The sequence below is a fragment of the Elephas maximus genome, chromosome 13 (assembly GCF_024166365.1).
Source record: "Elephas maximus indicus isolate mEleMax1 chromosome 13, mEleMax1 primary haplotype, whole genome shotgun sequence".
In the NCBI taxonomy this organism is placed as follows: Eukaryota; Metazoa; Chordata; class Mammalia; order Proboscidea; family Elephantidae; genus Elephas; species Elephas maximus.
The window spans coordinates 75,000,646-75,019,903 of record NC_064831.1 but is presented as its reverse complement, the minus strand read 5'-3'; the positions used below and the strand labels follow the sequence as shown (position 1 = coordinate 75,019,903).

Sequence of the window (19,258 nt, the reverse complement as noted above, 5' to 3'; positions counted from 1 at the left end):
CCAACAGCCGAGGGGACTGGACTGACACTCCTCCTACAGAGGGAAGGGAAGGAAGTCACTTTGCCAATCGATTATCCTCACGGAAGGCTTCACAGAGGAGGTAGCATTTGAGCTAGGCCTTGAAGGGGAGGCTGGATTTTTCCAGGTGACGAGATAGGGCATTGCTGTCAAAGGTTTGAAATTGTGTGTGTGTGTGTGTGTGGCGGAGGAAGGAGGAGGTACAGACAGGGTAGTGACTGAGGTGTCACAGCCTGACCACAGCAGGTCCCTGAGCCAGAAGCCTGTGTGTCCTTTCTTTGAACATAGCATCTCCAGGCTCCTCACCCCCAGTCATTTTCTTTCCAAATTCTACAACTCCAACTATGTGTCACAAAATACAAGTTGGAGACTTTAGTCTTTAGCAAGGAATTATAGTGGAAAGTGCACCGCTCGTCTCTTTTATAGAAGTTTTACTGGGCACAAATCAGCCAGTTTCGTAGGCTCGTCCTCCAAACTTGGGGTTCAGGTCTCTGATCTTGCAGTCCAGCAGTTGCACCCTGGCAGCTGTGTCCAATACAACCCTTCTTGAAAAGACTCAGAGGTGACAAAGTCAAGGCAGCCGGGGGTGGGGGGGCGGGGTAGGGGGGTGGGCGGTGAATCAAAATAAAGCACCCAGGGATGGAAAATGTCTGTGAGCATGGTCTCCACACGCAGAGCTGAGGCTGAACAATTGTGGGAACAATGGTTACAGGACAGGATGCAGAGTGTGAACCCTGACAATGTCCCAATAAGAATTCACAAATTTGGGAGGAGGGGAAGGAGACAGGAAGTGGTAATGAGCTCATTTCCTCGTCCTTGTCAAGAGATGTCATCTACAGTTGAACCGTGTTTAAAGAATGAGTCCGACGGCTCACTATTTTTCTTTCCCTTAGAGAAGTAATTTGGAAGCATGGAAAAAGCGTAACTAGGAGCAGCTCAGCGATTTCTTCAGTTACATTTACGTTTCCTTTAGTTCCATTTAATTTAAATACTTTTTCTCAAGAGAGCGTGTATTGTATGAGCTCAGTTTTGTACAAATTTCTATCCAGCTCCATCCTCTTCTCTGAACCTGTGCGTGGAGAGATGTTTCAATTTTCCTCCAGGCGTCAACTCCAATTATTTCTTGGTGTGTTGGGTTTCCAGACCACTTTAAAATTTTCTTCCGTGTTATTGAATTTCTTATGATAAGCACACATGATTTTTATAAAAGTTTTTTTTTTTCTTTTTTTAACTAAAATGTATTTCCGAAGGAGGGAAAAATCCACTCTTCTGCCGGACACTCTTGTGGAGAGTGCAGCTATCTGGCCCCAGGGCAGCTGGCACCTGGGCAGAGGGGCAGAGACTTGGGCCTGTTCTACCAGGATCGTTCCCAGGACCCTCTCCCTGAGGGATGAGGGGTGGAGCTCACTCTATTGGTGGTTCAGCAGCTTAGGGGCTGGAGGGGAAGGCAGGAAAAGGATGAGTGCTGACCCAGACGCAGGAAAAGGATGAGTGCTGACCCAGACACCCAGGACCCCAGTGGGTGCAGTGATCTGCACTGGAGGGATCTGCATTAGAGGGACAGAAGGAGGGATGGTGCCCAGGGTACACTTTGAGCCTGGGAATCAGACGCTTGGCTGGTGGGGAGGCACCAAGGGGCCTTAAGTCAGGATGATCTGGGTTCAGGTTCTCAGGCTTTTGCAGCTTAGCTGTGTTCTTTGAGCCTTTCTGGGCCTGTTTTATCATTTGGAAAGCCCAGGAAGGCAACCTGCCTCACCTTAACTTTCAGGTTGGTGTGAGGAACATGCAATGTGTAGTGTCTGGTATTCCCTAGTTGAGTGGTCACTAAGGACACTCGTTACTACATTCTAGCATCATAGGATTAAATTCTAACCAGAACAGCCGTGAACCCAGTCTAGATGCTAAATGTGAGAGGGCCAAGAGGCTCAGTCTGGCAGTATCTGTGTCTAAAACCCACTCTTACGTTCCTTGCTCCATCTAGTGTCCATGTTGGGGCACAGCCATGTATAACAGGCTCATTGTAAAACCGTAGTTCCCATACTTGCATATGGTATAACACTCATTAAGCAAAAATGGACCTAGATAAGATCAACTTATTACATTTCTCATGGTACTAAGATCCAACATTTCAGAACAAGGGCAGTAGACCCTGACCAGACTGTAAATTCAGTATTTTTAAAGACTTATGCATCCTGCCATTGAAAGGTGACAGATTTATGCAGAAAATAAGTTAATTACATACAATAATTGACACTTATTGAGTGTTTACTATGTACTGGGGACAATTACTATGTGCTTCAATTCTATGAATTCATTTCGCCTTCCACAACACTATGAGATGGGGATGCTTGTGGTCCCACCTGATAGATGAGGGAACTGAGGTACAGAGAGATTAAGTAAATCTTGTCACTCCACTAATTGCTGAAGGAGGAAGAGGCTGCCCAGTGGGGCAGATGATGAAGAGGGAGCCAGATATCGCCTGGATGTTAGGAGGGAGGAGGCCTCTGCCGAGGTCAGGTGAGGGCCTTAAGGAGAACAGAGAAGGCCTGGAACATCCTAGGGAGGCAGGAGAGGGTTGGGGTTATTCATTTTCTCCGGCAGTGGAAAAGCAGAGGCTTATCTTGGGTTGTGGGGCTCAGAGCGTTGTGGAGGGCTGGGGGTTTGAGCTGAGGGCTGGAAGGTATCATGAGGTCACTAACCCAGTACAGTAGCCCAAGAAGGAAGGAAGTGTGGCCAGGAGAGATGGGATTTCTGAGTAAGATTTCACGAGTAGTCACCTTTCTGACAAGTGCTGGGTGTGGCTGAGGAAGTGGTTTCTGAAGGAGGTGGGAGGCTGTGCTGTTGGATAGGCTGTGTGAGTCCTGCTAGGGCCATGGGAGGAGGGGGTGTAGAAAACAGAGCCCAAGCGAAAGCCCTGAGGAAGGTGGGCAGAGGCCTGCAGGTCAGTACACGACAGTGGAGTAGCTGGGGGCTGGAAGTGGTATCAGTGGTCTAACTTCCTTTCCAAGAAGGGCTTAAAGTGAGGACAGGAGCAAGGGTCTGGAAGGGGTGCTGGCCACAGGATGCAGAACAGAGCCAGCTCCAGAAAGCCCCCTGTCCTTGGTACCTATAATTTCAAAGGAACTGTGTGCCCCTATTTCTTTCTGAACTTCTCTAAGGGGTGGAGTGTGTCATAAGAACTCCTTACCTGCCCAACACAGGGCCAGAAACCCAGAAGGGCAGGCAGAGCCATGCAGGAAGCAAGAGGAAGGCTTCCCCCAATTCAGCTCACCCATGGGGGCTGAAGAATACACCAGATGCAGATACAACCTTATTGTGCGGTTTTTAATTACGAAAGATGTAAAATGATGCATTATAAAACTTGGAAGCTACTTTATACAAATTCTGATCTTTAAATATTGTTTACAAGGGGACCTGGGAGTTAGGACACTGGCGGAAGTCTGATTAGTTGCTGCAATGGTCTCGTCCGCGAAGCCAGGGAAATGGACTTGGAACCATCAGTGTATAAATCAGAAGAGCCAACTAGAGGCAGAACCGGAAAGGTCTTCAAACATGTAGATGAACTTGAATACTCAACATTTCAGCTCAGGTGATATACAGTACTTAGAAGAAACGAAACAGGATAAAAGAGAACGCATGTCGATTTTGACATGATCAAGAAAATTTTCTAACACCGTATGTCCTAAACACCACACCCATACGAAAAGAAACAAGTGGAAAAACAGGTAAGTTTTTAGTTCCACACTGTAACTGCTAATAAATGAGAGTAGTACAACACTTGATTTCACGTGACAGGACTAAATATTGAAAAATGGTTTCTTTTGAAGTAGCTACTTCAAGCGCCGAGGCCCATGATGGTTTGCTTCTTCAGCTTCCTGCTGAGGGACAAGTGTGGCACCTGTCTGTGGGTGTGACCCGAACCATCTATGCAAAGTGGGTGGTATAATGCCCAAAACCTTCCAAGAAAAAAGATCTGACTGATGGACCTAAGGACTAAGCGCACTGTCATCGTTACACTCCCCCGAACACATTGCTTCTCCTGGGAGCCTGGCTGCTGTGAGTTTCCTGGAGTTTCCCTCGGGGCCACATGATCCTCGCTGTACGGAGTGAGGGTCTGCAGTTGTAAGGCAGGGCTGCTGTGCAGACAAAGAAAGCTGGGACCCGACACTAAGGCTGTGGCGCTCAAAGGTGATGGCACTGTGCAGAGGGCAGATCTGCTGGGACCTCCTTTTTCAAACCACAACACTTTTACAGTCTCAGCACCACCCCCACCCCACCTGAAAGGCCAGGTCAGGTTTCAGGGCCTTTGACACAGGACAGGCAGCAAGGGAGGCTTCTTTCACACACTGGTGTGCTGGTTACTGAATTACAAGGGAAGGCCCTTTTTTTTTTTTTTTTTTTAAAGTAACCCTGCCCTGAGAGCTGAGTATGAAGGGTTCACTGGAAATAAAGACTGGGAAGGGGAGGCCACAGCCTCTTCCTGAGCTGGAGCCCAGGCAAGGGGGAGTCTGGTTTGGTTTCCCGATCCAGTGGCCGGGACTTGGGCTAATGTGAACCAGGGATACCTGGGTTCCTAAGCAAGTTGGAGCAGCCCACCACCAGGGTTATTTTAAAGATCAGGTGGTCCTCTCTGAAGACAGGAGAGAAACAGGATGAGGTCTGGGGAGCTAACTAGCCGAGGGTGTCCTGAGACTCTTCTGGCCCTGAAGGACAGACGTGTTCAGTTCAGGCCCTTCTGGTGCAGCCTTGCTTCTTTGGGTGGGAGCAGCCCAGCCACCTTCGGTCACAGTCCTGGCATCTCCTGCCAGGGCAGTGCTGCCCAGACAGGCAAAGCTGGCATCTTTCATCTCTCCTTCAGGGTTCCTCCCCGACACACCCATCTTCCCAAGCCTTCTTCCCACCCCCATTGCCCAGACCTCTTCACTGTGGTGAGCTGTAGGCTTGTTTCCCTTTGTTCCCTTCAAACCCACCTGTCAGGTTTCCTGGTGGGACTGGTCTAGCCTATGTTAGCTGAGACAGTGTCCAGGGTAGGCAAGCAGTGGTGGAAATCTGGTAAAACTATTTTAGGATAAGGTATTAATGGCTAGGGGTGGTTTCATGAATTAGGCCTTCATTTTACTATTGACCATTTCTTAAACCTCAAAGAATGGATCTCGAGTTAAGCAATTTAGAGTGAAACATGGATCTGAGAGGGAAGATCTTTTGAGGTGGGGGCCTGGATCCCTCAGGTCCTAGCACCTGGGCAGCATCAGTGTGCCCAGCCATTCTGGAGGCACTCAAAGTTTCTACCTTGAGGAGAATGGGGTGCCCAGTCTAGCTGTGGATTTGGTCACCCAGTGTTTTGAAAGCATATTAAAGTGCATGCTTAAACATAGGCTCAAGTGTTAGAAAAGCTAGAGCTCTGAGAAGATTTGGCAGGAAATGGGGGTGTCTAAAGATTTGACTGCCTTACAGCAAGGCAGATTCACTCATTCATTCATTCACTCATTCATTCATGCATTCAATAGGCATCGATGCAGCACCTATTCCATGCCAGGCACTTGTTAGGTTCTATGGATTCGATGATGGTAAGGCACAGTCCTGCCCTCAAGGAGCTGACGGTCTAGTGGGTTACATTAACACTCCCAATCCACAGAGAAACAGCTCTGGGAGTGAATGGAAAGCTCAGGTGCTGGGTGGGTCTGATTCAACCCTGCAGCCTTTTTCCCTCCAGCTGGTCTGTAGGAAGGAGGCCAGAGCTTGTCCAGAGGATGTGTGTGTCTGTGAGACTCCTAAGCCTTATCTCTCTTTCTTCCCCAGCCACAAGGAAGAGTGCTTATCCATTGCTGGAGGACTTTTCAGTGACTGAATAGAATAGTTTTTCTTTTCCTCCTGTCCATAAGGAAAAGGTAAACAGAAGCAGCAGGAAAGAGATTACGAACTTGGAGAAAACAAATCAGCATTCGGTTTGCCTAATAGGGTCGCTATGAGTCTGAATCAACTCGACAGCAACAGGTTTTTCTTTTTTTAACTCAAGCCTATTCTAGGACTCATGGTAAAAATTCTTCTTCATATTGGAATTAAGGCATCTGAGCGAGCCATGGCTCCTCACTCTGCCCTAGAATGCCCCGGCTCCAGCCAGTAACGGTTGAGTCAGGGAAGGCATTGTGGGGCTGTGGTACCGTGTGTGATGCTGAGCCAAAGCCCTCAGGTCCAGGCCCCTCACCGGCTCCACCTCCAAGTCCTTCCTTCGGTTGAGATCAGTGGTTCTTAGCACTGCACAGTGCAGCCAAGTCCTCTGTTACATGATGTTTCCTACTTTTACACATCAACGGGCTAAAGGTGAAATGGTCACGGAGATGAACTGTCAGGTTCACCAGAAGCCCCCAAGCAGCCTGCACTGTGGGCCTGAGAAACAGCGCGTAGTCCTGGAGGTCTAGAATCAGTCATGGGAACTCATCTGGAAGCTTGGAGCACTGGAATTGGTTTGTTCCACGTCAAAAGCCCGAGATAACTACAGCCCAGGCGTATCGCTGGCTCCATTCTATTCTGTTCTATTTTGGCTGTTTTGGAAATAAATTCTCCTGTTCTGCTCCATTCTGTTCACAGTCGGTCAGCTCGAAACGTCTCTTCAACAGAGGGGTCCAGCAGGCCCATGCTGGAGTCACTTAGCATGTTGAGTCCGTCCAGGGTCAAGGGTTCAATTTGGAGCTCATCTTCCAACGGGAATGGATTGTCCACGTTCAGGCTGACCTCAGGCATGCCTGCCAGTGCATTGCTGAGGTCTTTGAATAGGCTGGTGCTTGAGTCTTCTGAAAGGAGGAGTGAGAGGGAAAACAATATGGATTAGGAAAACTGAGGGTCCCAGGCTACAGGAACCAGGGCAGACCCTCTGCTAAGAGAACACAACTGATGACAACCCCAAGAAATGCTATCCCTGTCCTCTTCCCTGACAGGACAGGGATCACCTGTGTACGGACCACTCCCCAGAGTCTACATGCTTTCTGTCCGTTCCACAACTCTTGATTTTTATAGGTTCCCTGTCTTTGAACAGTCGTCAATTGCCTAAAACTGAAAATTTCAGCAAAGGCTTTTATCATCAGGCCCTTTCCTCACCACCTCACTGTCTCTGGGGCTAGATAGCTGCATGTCAAAGGGTAAGGCTGAACCAGGGAATTTTCACTTTTGGCTTTATATAACATTACACTGTGCGAAGCTATTGTACAATAGCATTTATAAAAACACAGCAAAAATAAAAACAGTAAAGCAGCTGAGGGGTCTGTCATTGTTTGAATTGTATCCCCCCAAAACAGGTTTATCAGTTTGGCTATGCCATGAATCCCAGTATTGTGTGGTTGTTCATCATTTTGTCATCTGATGTGATTTCTCTATGTGTCGTAAATGCTATCACTATGATGTTAATGACATGGATTAGGAACAGTTATATTAATGAGATCTACAAGATTTGATAGTGTCTTAAGCCAATCTGTTTTGAGATATAAAAGAAGGGAGCAAAGAGACAGGGGGATCTCGTACTGCCAATAAAGCAGCACCAGAAGCAGAGTCCGCCCTTTGAAACCGGGGTCCCTATGCCCGAGAACCTCATTGACCAGGGGAAGATTGACGACAAGGACCTTCCTCCAGAGCCAAGAGAGACAGAAAGCCTTCCACTGGAACTGATGCTAGGAATTTGGACTTGTAGCCTCCTAGACTGTGAGAGACTAAAGTTCTTTTTGTTAAAGCCATCCACTTGTGATATTTCTGTTATTAGCACCACTAGATGACTAAGACAGGGGCCAAGGCACAATAGTTGGTCTCTATATGCCTTTTTTTTTTTTTTTTTTTTATATATGCCTAGAGCAACAGAGGAAAGAGTCAGGAATAGGAGGAGGAAATGGAATGTGTGGCTAACTGCCTCCTCTGCCATAAGACCAGAAGAACTGGATGGTACCCGGCTACCATTACTGAACATTTTGATCAAAGATTCTATAGAAGAATTCTGCTCAAAAGGGGGAAAATATGGAATGGAATTTCAAATTTTCATGGACTTCAGACTTCCTGGTACCATGGAAGCTAGACGAACCCCTGAAACTATTGCCCTGAGATAAGCTTTAAACCTTAAACCAAAAATATCCCCTGAAGTCTTCTTAAAACCAAACATTAGCATAACTAGTGAAAAATGACTGCCTTGAACATTATGCTCTTTTAAGAACTATCTATATGGGATCAAAGTGACAACAGCAATTCGAAAGATTAGGTAGGAACCTCAGGGGGCAGTGAGTTTATGTTAATGGAGAGGAACAACTCAGAAAAGGAGGCTGAGAATGGTTGCACAACTCAGAGAATGTAATCAATGTCAATGAATTGTACATGTAGAAACAGTTGAATTGGTGTATGTTTTACTGTGTATACCCACAATGACAACAAAAAAAGAAAATTAAAAAAAAAAAAAAAAGAAGAAGAAGAAGCTGAGGGCCCCCACTCACCTGTCAGGATGGTGTTTGGGAAGCTCCCGCAGTTGGGATACAGGTTTGGTCTTAAGTGAAGTGAGTCTTGCAGTTCTCGGTGACCTTGTTGCAACAGGGGCACCTGGAAACATCAAAGGTCACTGGGTGAGGAACCAACTCTGCTTCTGAGAAGTGAGTGATTTGAGTCATGCAATGTGCTCCCAGAACAAAAGCAAGACACTAGAAATGTCTTCTACCCTCTTCTTTCCAGGACCCACAGTGCTCTGCTGTCATGATAATGTATGCAGGATCTTCTCCTCAGCAGGCAGGTGCTGGGTGGGGAGGGGTTCCTCAAGTCCACAGTGCAGGTGGCTTGTGCAGCTCACACCACTGCCTGGCCTAGTGAGCCATTCTGGGAGGAGCCAGCGGCTTCAATGGGCCCTCTATGGGTCTCACACACCCTTCCTCCTTATCCACACAGAGCATTTTTGGAATCTACCATCTGTGGAAACCCTTGAAAGGCTTTATCTGTAACCAAGGAAGTGATGGGCTCTTCTTCTGTTTGGCTTCTAGAAAAACAAGAAAGTGGAACCCCTTCCTCCTTGCACTCAGGGGGAGGAACCTCAGATTCTGTCACTGGGCGGTCCCCTCTTGAGGACACGGCCTCTATGATGGTCAGTTAGAACTGCAGCCTACTATAGGTGCCCTTCCTGAAATTAAGTTTCCAAACATTTGAAAAATGTCTGAGAAGAAGGAGTTTCCATCATTCTCCGGGGAGACACTGACTCTCACCTAGGCTAAAATGGCCCTTCCAGAAAATGAGAAGGCAAAGACTATTGGTTCTGGGTCATGAGGTTTCACTTAGGAAATCTCTGCCTTTATTAGTATTATTAGGTTCTGGGAAGTGTACAACCCTCCCTTCTCTCCTTTATTCATCTTGCAGTCCAATCCATACTTACTGAACACTACAAAACACTATAAAATCTAGGGATACTGAAATGGTTAGTGACAGGGAAAAACTCAGAAGCAAAAGAAAATGGCTAAGTGAGAATATCTTATAGAGTGACCTCCCCCACATTACACCCCCTCAGGAGCCAGCTCTCCTAGGAGGCCCCACACCATGGTGGGTGCACCTACTTGGCCTGCAGGCAAAACCCCATGCTACTTTCTAACTCAGCTACTGGGATAAGACACTGTCCCTCCCTGTGCCTCAGTTTCCTCAACATGAGGTGATGGATTAATTGATGGCTATGGTCCTTTCCAGTACTGATGATTCTACAACTCTATGACTGGAGTGTCAGCAACAAGTCTCCTACCACTTGTTCAAACAGTTCCTGGGCTGAGGCTTGACAAGAAATAAGGCAGCCAGCACCTGCCTTTAGGGATAGGGAAGATTCCAGGCATTCCCTGCCACAGAACACACCTGAAATCAGGGAACTGAAGCATCGAGTCTATTTATTTGTGGACTCTACCCAGTGAACAGCCTAAATGGTGCTGCTTATGCACCAAAGAAGAAGAAGGCATAAGGCCAAGACACACTTCTGTGCCCTGAGACCACATACCTGCTGAGGAAAAGCCAGGCCTGTCCTCATGGACTGCTGGTCAAAGCCCACATCTGAGAAGAAGTTGGTCAAAGACGAGCCCTTCAGGGAATAAGGAGGTGACCATTTAGCTTGGGACTCAGCAAAATAAGGGCACCTCCTCACCAATGCTCCTGCTAGAGCTTACCTGGGGCGCAAGGAGCTGGAAGTCTGACTGGGGCAGTGCTGAGGCTGCCTGGGGCAGCTGAGCAGGGGGGTCCTGGGCTCGGGGCTGCTGGAGGAGAGGCTGGGGGAGGTCCTGGGTCGTGGGGTAAGGGGGCGGTGGGGATAATTGGGCTTGAGCGTCTGTGGGCAGGAAGGAAAGCGGGCTTCGATCTGAGGGCACCATCTGTAAGCAAATGAACAAAGGCACTAATTAGCTTATCTTCTGAGTTTCCAGGGACAAGTCCTTTAGGATTAGGAAATATCAAAAGTGAGGGAAAAGTCCATGTTTTTTACACTGTGCTATTTTATGCTGTGCCCTGAGAAGCCTATTTCTGCTCCTTCAAAGTATATCTCATATCCTGAAGTTCACCCTTCAGCCAAAGATTAGACAGGTCTATAAAATAAACAATAACACATGTGAGGAACATGCCTCTAAGTTCAGTCATGTATATGAGACCAAAAGGGCAACACCTGTCCAAAAGCAATGATGAGAAGGCAGGAAAGGCCAGGAATAATGGATGGATGGAAACGGGGAATTGGGGTATTGAAGGGGAGAGTGTTGACACATGGCGGGGATTGCAACCAATGTCAGAAAACAATTGGTGTATAAAGTGTTGAATGAGAAACTAATTTGCTCTGTGAAGTTTCAACTAAAGCACAATAAAAGAAAAAAAAAAAGTGTATCTGAAATCTCACTTCCCCACAAAGCATTTTCCATTCAAGGACAATTTCTGTTGTCTTAAAAAACAAAACAAAAAACAACCAATTTAGCCAGTTTCCTCTGTGAAAATCATGTTTGTTTTCTTTTAAAACCATAACTTCTGGTTAAAGATGGCAGACTGAAAAGGGTATTTAGCCCTGCTCTTTCCCGAAACCCTGCTAAAACACTAAGAACAGACATTAAAGAACAATAAACATTAATAAACAACACTAAAATAATACACAGCACTAAAATCATAATAAACAACATGACGACAAAGATAGTAGGAGAAAATGGCAACACAATTTGGAAAATGAAAAGTAGATGGACAAATGGTAACTGGCTTAGCAGAGCCAAGAGAGCTGAATACTAAACTGGCAGTGGGGAAAACCAAGGGGTAATCTGATTTACATTACAGGATCCCTCAGGTCTCTGGAACTGGGGACAGCAGGGAGCAGGGCATGATGATAGAGCAAAAGTCAGGAGGATCTCCTGAAAGTTTATTTAAGCAGTTAGGTCTCGCTTCCCAGGTGCTGCTGTGCAACTGCCCCTCCCTCCCCAACACCTGGCCAGAAACTGGAAAGTTATACTCTGAGGAGAGTAAAACTAAAACTAAAAACAGGGAACACCAGACCAGACCCCTGAGGGCGAGGGCACTCTACAGAATCTATAAGAAAGCTCACTTAGCAAATCTTGAGGTTCCCCTTCCCTCCTTTTTTCCCAACTCAGCTCCCAGAATGCTGGTACCCAGGCACATACCCAGGCACAAGATTGGAATAGTGTCTTTTGGGAAATCTGACCCATCTGAGAGAAAGCCCTAAAATTTGTGATAGCAGAGGTTTCCTTGCTGGGTCACTCTTCAGTGAAAATCACCCTCGACAAGCCCACCCATATATGCAAAGCTTCCAATCAGCTTTTTAGTATCTTATTTTTAAGGATGAGCAGAGTGCCAAGGATCAGCAGACTGTGAGGAAAGCATCTGGCAAGAAAGTCAGAGATTGAAGCAGACATATGGAGAAAGGGAACTTGGAGAAATCTATACAGGAAGAAGTAGTCGTCAAAAAAGCAAAACCAAAACTATCATTATAATATTTAGGTTATTTTTTAAAATTCTTATCTGTTAGAGATACATATTTAAATATTTGCAATATGCATCTCTATATTTTTTAAAAGTATGGATATAGATTAAATGAGATTATAAAAATATCAATAATTATTGAGGCTGGATGATGGGTATAGGATGATTCATTCTACTCTTTTTCTAGTTTTATACAATTTGAAAATTTCTATTATGAAAAATAAAAATTACTACTAAAAATCTCAGAGAGGTAAAGGATGACACTGCATCCACGAAACAAGTGTGATGCTATAAAAAAGGAACATTAAGAGAACAAAAAAGAACTCTTAGAAATCTAAAAGCACAAGAGTAGAAACAAAAACAAAAACAAAAAACTCAGTAGACAAGCTGGAAGATAAAGTTGAGAAATTCTTCCAGAAAGTAGAGCAAAAAGACAGATGGAAAGGAGGAGTGAAAAAAAGAAAGGAAGTTAGAGGATCAGTCCAGGACATGTAATATCCACACAACAGGAGTTCCAAAAAGAAAGAGCAGAAAAATTGAAGAGAAGAAATCACTGAAGAAATAAAGAAAATTTCCCAGAACTGAAGGATATGTGTTTTCAGACTAAGGAACCCACCAAATATCCAGGTCAATAGAAGAAAACTGATTCATACATACCAAGCCATATTATCCTGAAGTTTCAGAACACTGGAGACCAAAAGAAGATTCTATAAGCTTCCAGAAGAAAAAAGGATACTTCATACAAAGTATCAAGAATCAGTATGGCACTGGATTTCTCAGTAGCAACTCTAGAAACTAAAAGCCAATGGATCGATACCTTCAAAATTCCAAGGGAAAATTATTTTAAACTTAGAATTCTATACCCTGTCATATTATCGATTAAATGGAGAGCTGAATAAAGACCCACTACCCATCAGTCAGTTTGTCATACTGTGGTGGCTTGTGTGTTGCTGTGATGCTGGAAACTATGCCACCAGTATTTCAAATACCAACAGGGTCATCATGGTGGGCAAGTTTCAATGCAGCTTCCAGACTAAGACAGACTGGGAAGAAAGGCCTGGAGAGCTACTTCCAAAAATTAGCCAAGGAAAACCTTATGTATCACAACAGAACACTGTCTGACTTGCTTGCTGTTGATATGTCATCAGGAGGGATCAATCACTAGAGGAGAACATCATATCTGATGAAGTAGGGTGCCAATGAAGGTGAGGGAGAGCCTCAGTGAGATGGATTGGCAAGTAACTGCAATGAGGGACTCAAACATGCCAGCAATCGTAAGGATGACATAGCTCTAGGCAATGAGTTATTCTGTTGTACATAAGGTTGCCATGAGTTGGAGGCAAATTGATGGCATCCATCCATCCATCCATCCATCCATCCACCCATCCACCCACCCACCCATCCATCCATCTTTCTAGACATTTTTCAGTCATACAGGATCACATGTACTCTTTCTTGTAAAGCGACTGAGGACTTGTAATTAAATGTTTTGATGGAAGATCTACCCAACTCTCTTCAAGGGTTTGGGGTTGAATTAGTAATATACACATAGAAAACCAGGCTAACCAAAACAGCAAGATATTTTTAACTCCCAGGAGAAAAAAAGAGAAGTTCATTTTGTTATTTCATGTGGTTCAACTTTGAGTACATTATTGTTACTATGGAAACAGTCAACATTGAGTATCACTCTAATCAAAAAGATGGACAGAGAAGGAAGTATGTGTGTGTGATGGGACTCAGGGAAAAGGTGAAAGAGAATTAAATCTTAGCCTTCCACAGTAAGATGTCATTAGATAATGCCTAACACTGAAAAATCCAGAACCGCCAAAATAAGCTTGAAATAACATGAAGGTTATACCGAAGGGATGAGCTAAGATGGTTGAAAGCAGCCATCCCTAAGCAGTGAGAAATATAGTTAGTGAGGCAAGGGAAGACAGCTGTTATTTCATAACAAGTTTTTTAGAAAAACTATATGAGCCTTTAAACTATGTGCATGTGTAACATTTTTTTAAAAATTAAATACTGTATTAAAAAAATTATAAAAATGAAAACATCTAAAAGAGAGGATATAGTCCCTTTAAAATGAAGCTAGAAGGCAAGAATAACAGTTTTTATATCCTGTAAAACAATCTTGCAAAATAAAATTAAAGGCAAAATAAAATAAAATAAAAGGCAATCCAATAAAGTAAAAAGAACCATGAAAAAACAAATTATGAAATGCCTTCTCACACTCCCCCTGAAGAGATGACTCATATAACTAAGGTCTTGAGCTAGTAAGAGGTAAAGAGTGACTAATAACTAGGTCTCCTAACTCCTTCCGTTGTGCTCTGTCAACTCCACCTTGCTAAGTCATTACTCATTTATGGAGAAGTGTTGAGTAGTTAATGATGTTATAATCCATCTCAGGAGTGACCAATAGGTTAAAAATATATCCACTGATGATTACGGTAAGGAGAACCACCCAAAGAGTTTAAAGTTTAAAAAAAAAAAAGTCTACAAGTCAAAATATGAAGTTTCAACCCCTGCATTTCTGTAACAGGCCTGTGACTCCAAAATGTGCCTCTTCCTAAATGGACTTTTTTTTTTTTGGTACGGTCCTTTCCTTTTTTAAAAAATTTTTTTATTGTGCTTTAAGTGAAAGTTTATAATTCACATCAGTTTCTCATACAAAAACTCATACACACATTGTTATGTGACCCTAGCTGCTCTCCCTATAACGTGACAGCACATTCCTCCTTTCCACCCTGTATTTCCCGTGTCCATTCTACCAACTCATCTGCCTCTGCCTTCTCATCTCACCTCTGGACAGGAGCTGTCCACCTAGTCTCATATGTCTACTTGAGCTAAGAAACACACTCCTCACCAGTATCCTTTTATGTCTTATAGTCCAGTCTAATATGAGTCGGAATCAACTCAACAGCACTGGGTTTGGTTTTTGGTTTTTAATCTTTGAAGAGTTGGCTTCGGGAATGGTTTCAGTTTTGGGCCAACAGAGAGACTGGGGGCCATGTAAATGGACTTTTATAGAGACACAATCCTTATTAATACCTAATATTTGATGGTCAATAAAGGTACTGTTTCTAAGGAAGAGGGTTAATCAATTTCAAAACTTCAGGAAGATATTAAATGTCTTCCTTAGCTTTCTCCTGTGGCTTAAAGTACTGATAAAGCCAATTACTGATTTTCCATTCCGATTTTAAAATCTTCACCTGGTTTCCCTTAGCCGTCTTGGACGTATCTGGATTGGTTCCTCTATACCCTACCCTTTTCCCCACCCCAAGTTCATGAGGTACAGTGACTGCAAACTGTTCAATATTTGTTTAAGAGTAACCAACACAGCAAATCTGCTATTAGGAAATCATTAATGCATTCTGAACTATTCACACTTCCGTTTTCCCTGATTCCACATGTGAGAACCAACTGCATTTGAGACCTCATGGGTGCTTAAGTGCAATGGACCTAATCCAGAATAACCCAGAGAGAAGGAAAGCAATTCCTCTAAGCTTCAGTCTGTTTAACCGTAGTTTAGTTGTTTACCTGGGAGGCAGGATATGGGTTCAGTGGGCTGGTTGAAGAGAGCTGTCTGTTGAAACCTTGATGTGCTTCATGGCCAGGTGAAAGCGTGAGAGGGCTGACGGGAGGCTGCCTCCTCCGAGAGGGGCCACTTGGGTCTGTGGTGGAAAGAGATGGGTTGCTACGGGAAAAAGAACGGAACGAAGGGTGAAGAGCAGAGGCTTTGGGGGCAGAGGTCTGCAGGTGGCTATTTAGGGAGGAGGTAGGCACTGTTAGATTGAGCGTGGCTTGGATGGAGGGGTTACTCCGAGAACTCTGGAGACCTAGAAGACAACAAATTCACAAGACATTTGTCATAATTTCAGAACAAATCTTTTGTTTTCCAAAGATTAGAGAAAACTTCTTACTATCCATATTAGAGCGCTATCCTACATGTAAAGGGGCTCCAGGGCAACTCTCCTACAGAAAATGTATCAGGTGGGCCAATAGCAAGGAAAAGGTGCACCCATACTAAGAGAGATGGTGCCATAGAGATAAGAATCATTTTCTCCCAAGAGGAATGCCATCATGTAAACAACCACTGGGAGAGCAGGACTGGGTAACAGGGACACTGTGTGCTCAGCTCTACTCCAGGGAAAGGACCCCAGGGCTGTACACAATTCTGTTTGGAGCTACGGAACACCTCTGTCCCAAGCGCACTGCCCAGTCCTCTGCTGCCTTTGGAGAACAACCTTTCACTGAGAGCTGTGGCTTTCAGGAAGCTGCCTCAATGGACCCTTTGCACACTATGGAGCCATAGGAAGGGACATGCCCTGTATCTCCTGCCCCAGTGTTCCCCTCTCTTTGTTTTCCTGGCTGCTGGGAAATTCTTCATCACAGTCTATTCTAACTCGAGGAAAAGGGGGTTTTTGCTGCTGTTTTGTTTAATTTGGGGCAGGGGGTGAATTTTAGCATGAGCCTCCGTGGCGAAAGTTGCTAGTGCGCCAGCTCCCTGAGCTAAGGACCATGCCCCAGGCCAGTGGCATCCCTGGCACCTGGCAGAGGGCCTGGCACAGAGCAGCTGCTGCTGCTGTGCATTTTATGGGCAATGCCTGTGTTTAAAGTTCAGCCCACCATTCTTGTACCAGCAGGTGAAATGAACAGAACTGTGCGTTGTTTTATGTCAATAAGAACTAAAGTGTTCAATCATTAACTAGAGCCAAAAACATCTGAGGCTTAAACCACATTTTTAAGTATGAAAAATGTTAAAGTTATGGTAAATGAAGTCATGACAAAATTCATTTTCGTGGGCAAAATTATTTTTAAAATGTAGAAAAAGATGTCTATGATAAAACCCTATGCAGGTATCCTGTCACTCAACATGGAAACGCCAGAGCTTTGAGTGATTCAAATGAGAATTCTAGCTAAAGATCTGAATTTACATTAAAAAATTTTATTCATAAAGAAAGCTCACATATCTAAAAAAAAAAAAAGGGTGAAACCTTGAGTCCCACGAATTTTAAGGCATACATAGAAGCTATAAACACTTGACAATTGTTCTGACATATTCTAGATAAAATAATGCTTTGGGGGAAAATAACTGCCAGTGACCAAACGCAGGGTTTTCAGCTGAAATGGACTGTCAAAGGCTGTTCTAGAAAATGCCAGCTTCTCCAAGACCTAATGTAGCTGCTTTACTTCTGTGACATGTCCATGTTCATAGAGAATTCACTCTAGAAGGTGGATTGCCCAGGTTCTGAATCTAGAAACTCTAAAGGCTTTGAGAGCTTCTACTTTGAAGCCACCCCAGTAAGCTCAGGGCTGAGTGGTGTCTGCGCCACCAAGAGCATTCTGGGCCACAGAGCACATTCTCTGCAACACACTGGATCCAGACAGCATCATCTTGCCTGATCACTCATTTTGTCATTAGACTTGGCCACACATGACTTGATTGCTAAAAACCAAAACCCACATTCAGTAGATGAAGACTTGCTACTGTTACGAATAATACAATGACAAACAAAACAAAAACAAAGGTGGTCCCTGAAATCAACTGCTCAAACCAAGACCTGTGCTGCACAATGGCAGCTTCACTGCAACTCTCAGAAAATCTTCCAGTGACCCCCCTCCCCCCACTACAGTGACCACTCTCATTTGGGGGGTGAGTTCTGATGCTCATGGACAAATCTCACTGTTTCATATCACATTTCACAGAACTGAGTGGAAACCAGCAAGCCATCCTCCACTATCACTGAGAATCCCTTCCAAAGGCAACATTTCACACCACAATGCTTCACAGGAACCTGTGATAGCCAGGGGCTGTGCCACCCCACTGGGAGTGAATGCAATTAAAGGCTGCCCCAGACACTGACCAGAGCATGGGTCAGGGTTCAAGCAGATGTAGTCATCTTTCAACATGGGGTCTGAGCTGTAGGCAATCAAACCCATCTAGTAACACCCAAATCACATTATGGGTAGCATTTCAATATAGCTACATGCCACGTTTTAAAGTACTTCTGAAAGTTTGAACCCATAATTTTGAACTGTAATAGATCACTACTTAACACATATATAGGTAGTCTCTGACTTACGATGTATTTGAGTTACAACGAACCGTGCTTAGAGCTGTTCTTTTCTTTTTTTCTTATTATTAGTAATATACACTACATACAAGGTTGCCATGCGTAATTTGCTATCATTTTCAGATGTAATATTTCCAACTCCCAAAGACAAATAAAGATTGGATTTATAAAGATACTGATAATAAAAGGCAATCATAACGAAAAATTTAAAAAATGAGGTATTTGACTTACATCAGAACAATCTTAACGATAGTCATCAAAACAGAACCCCATTGTAAGCTGGGGACTACCTGTATATTAAGTATAAATATTTTCCTTGTATCTACTGTAAATTTTCTAAAATTTGCACTATTCTCTTTTGAAATCCAATAGATAATTGGAAGGATCTAGAGAGAGCTCTATAGAAGCCCTGGTGGCAAAGTGGTTAAGCAGTAGTAGTGCAGTGGTTAATCGAAAGGTTGGGAGTTTGAACCCACCAGCTGCTCCATGAAAGAAAGATGTGGCAGTCTGTTTCTATAAGGCTTGTTGTTAGGTGTTGTTGAGTCGGTTCTAACTCAGCAACCCTATGTACAACAAAACAAAGCACTGCCCAGTCCTGCACCATCCTCACAATCGTTGTTATGCTTGAGCCCATTGTTGCAGCCACTGTGTCATGACATATTATGGAGGGTCTTCCTCTTTTTCACTGACCCTCTACTTTACCAAGCATGATGTCCTTCTCCAGGGACTGGTCCCTCCTGAAAACATGTCCAAACTAAATGAGACGAAGTCTTGCCATCCTTGCTTCTAAGGAGTATTCCAAGACAGATTTTTCTTTCTTCTGGCAGTCTATGGTATATTCAATATTCTTTGCCAGCACCATAATTAAAGGCATCAATTCTTCTTCCATCTTCCTTATTCATTGTCCAGTTTCACATGCATAGGAAGTGACTGAAAACACCATGGCTTGGGTCAGGCACACCTTAGCCCTGAAAATGACATCTTTGTTTTTTAACACTTTAAAGAGGTCTTTTACAGCAGATCTGCCCAATGCAATACGTCATTTGATTTCTTGACTGCTGTTTCGATGAGTGTTGCTTGTGGATCCAGGTAAAATGAAATCCTTGATGACTTTGATCTTTTCTCAGCTTATCATGGTGTTGCTTACTGGTCCAATTGTGAGGATTTTTGTTTTCTTTATGTTGAGGTGTAATCCATACAGAAGGCTATGGTCTTTG

At 44.2% G+C, this 19,258-nt stretch overlaps 1 protein-coding gene across 3 annotated transcripts in view; it reads right to left on the bottom strand.

The window, feature by feature from the left end:
- Positions 1-3,322: 3,322 nt before the first annotated feature.
- The window catches only part of CRTC3 (CREB regulated transcription coactivator 3), a 103,972-nt gene continuing 88,036 nt past the window's right edge, over positions 3,323-19,258 (bottom strand). Inside the window, exons 11-15 of one of the 3 annotated variants that reach the window (XM_049905619.1) lie at positions 15,505-15,803; positions 10,173-10,373; positions 10,007-10,087; positions 8,484-8,586; positions 3,323-6,809 (exon numbers count right to left, since the gene is read on the bottom strand). In XM_049905619.1, the coding sequence (XP_049761576.1) occupies positions 6,601-6,809; positions 8,484-8,586; positions 10,007-10,087; positions 10,173-10,373; positions 15,505-15,803 (893 nt within the window). In that variant the 3' untranslated portion in view covers positions 3,323-6,600. The remainder of the gene's footprint in view (positions 6,810-8,483; positions 8,587-10,006; positions 10,088-10,172; positions 10,374-15,504; positions 15,804-19,258) is intronic. The other 2 variants (XM_049905620.1, XM_049905621.1) reach the window with 2 other exon arrangements.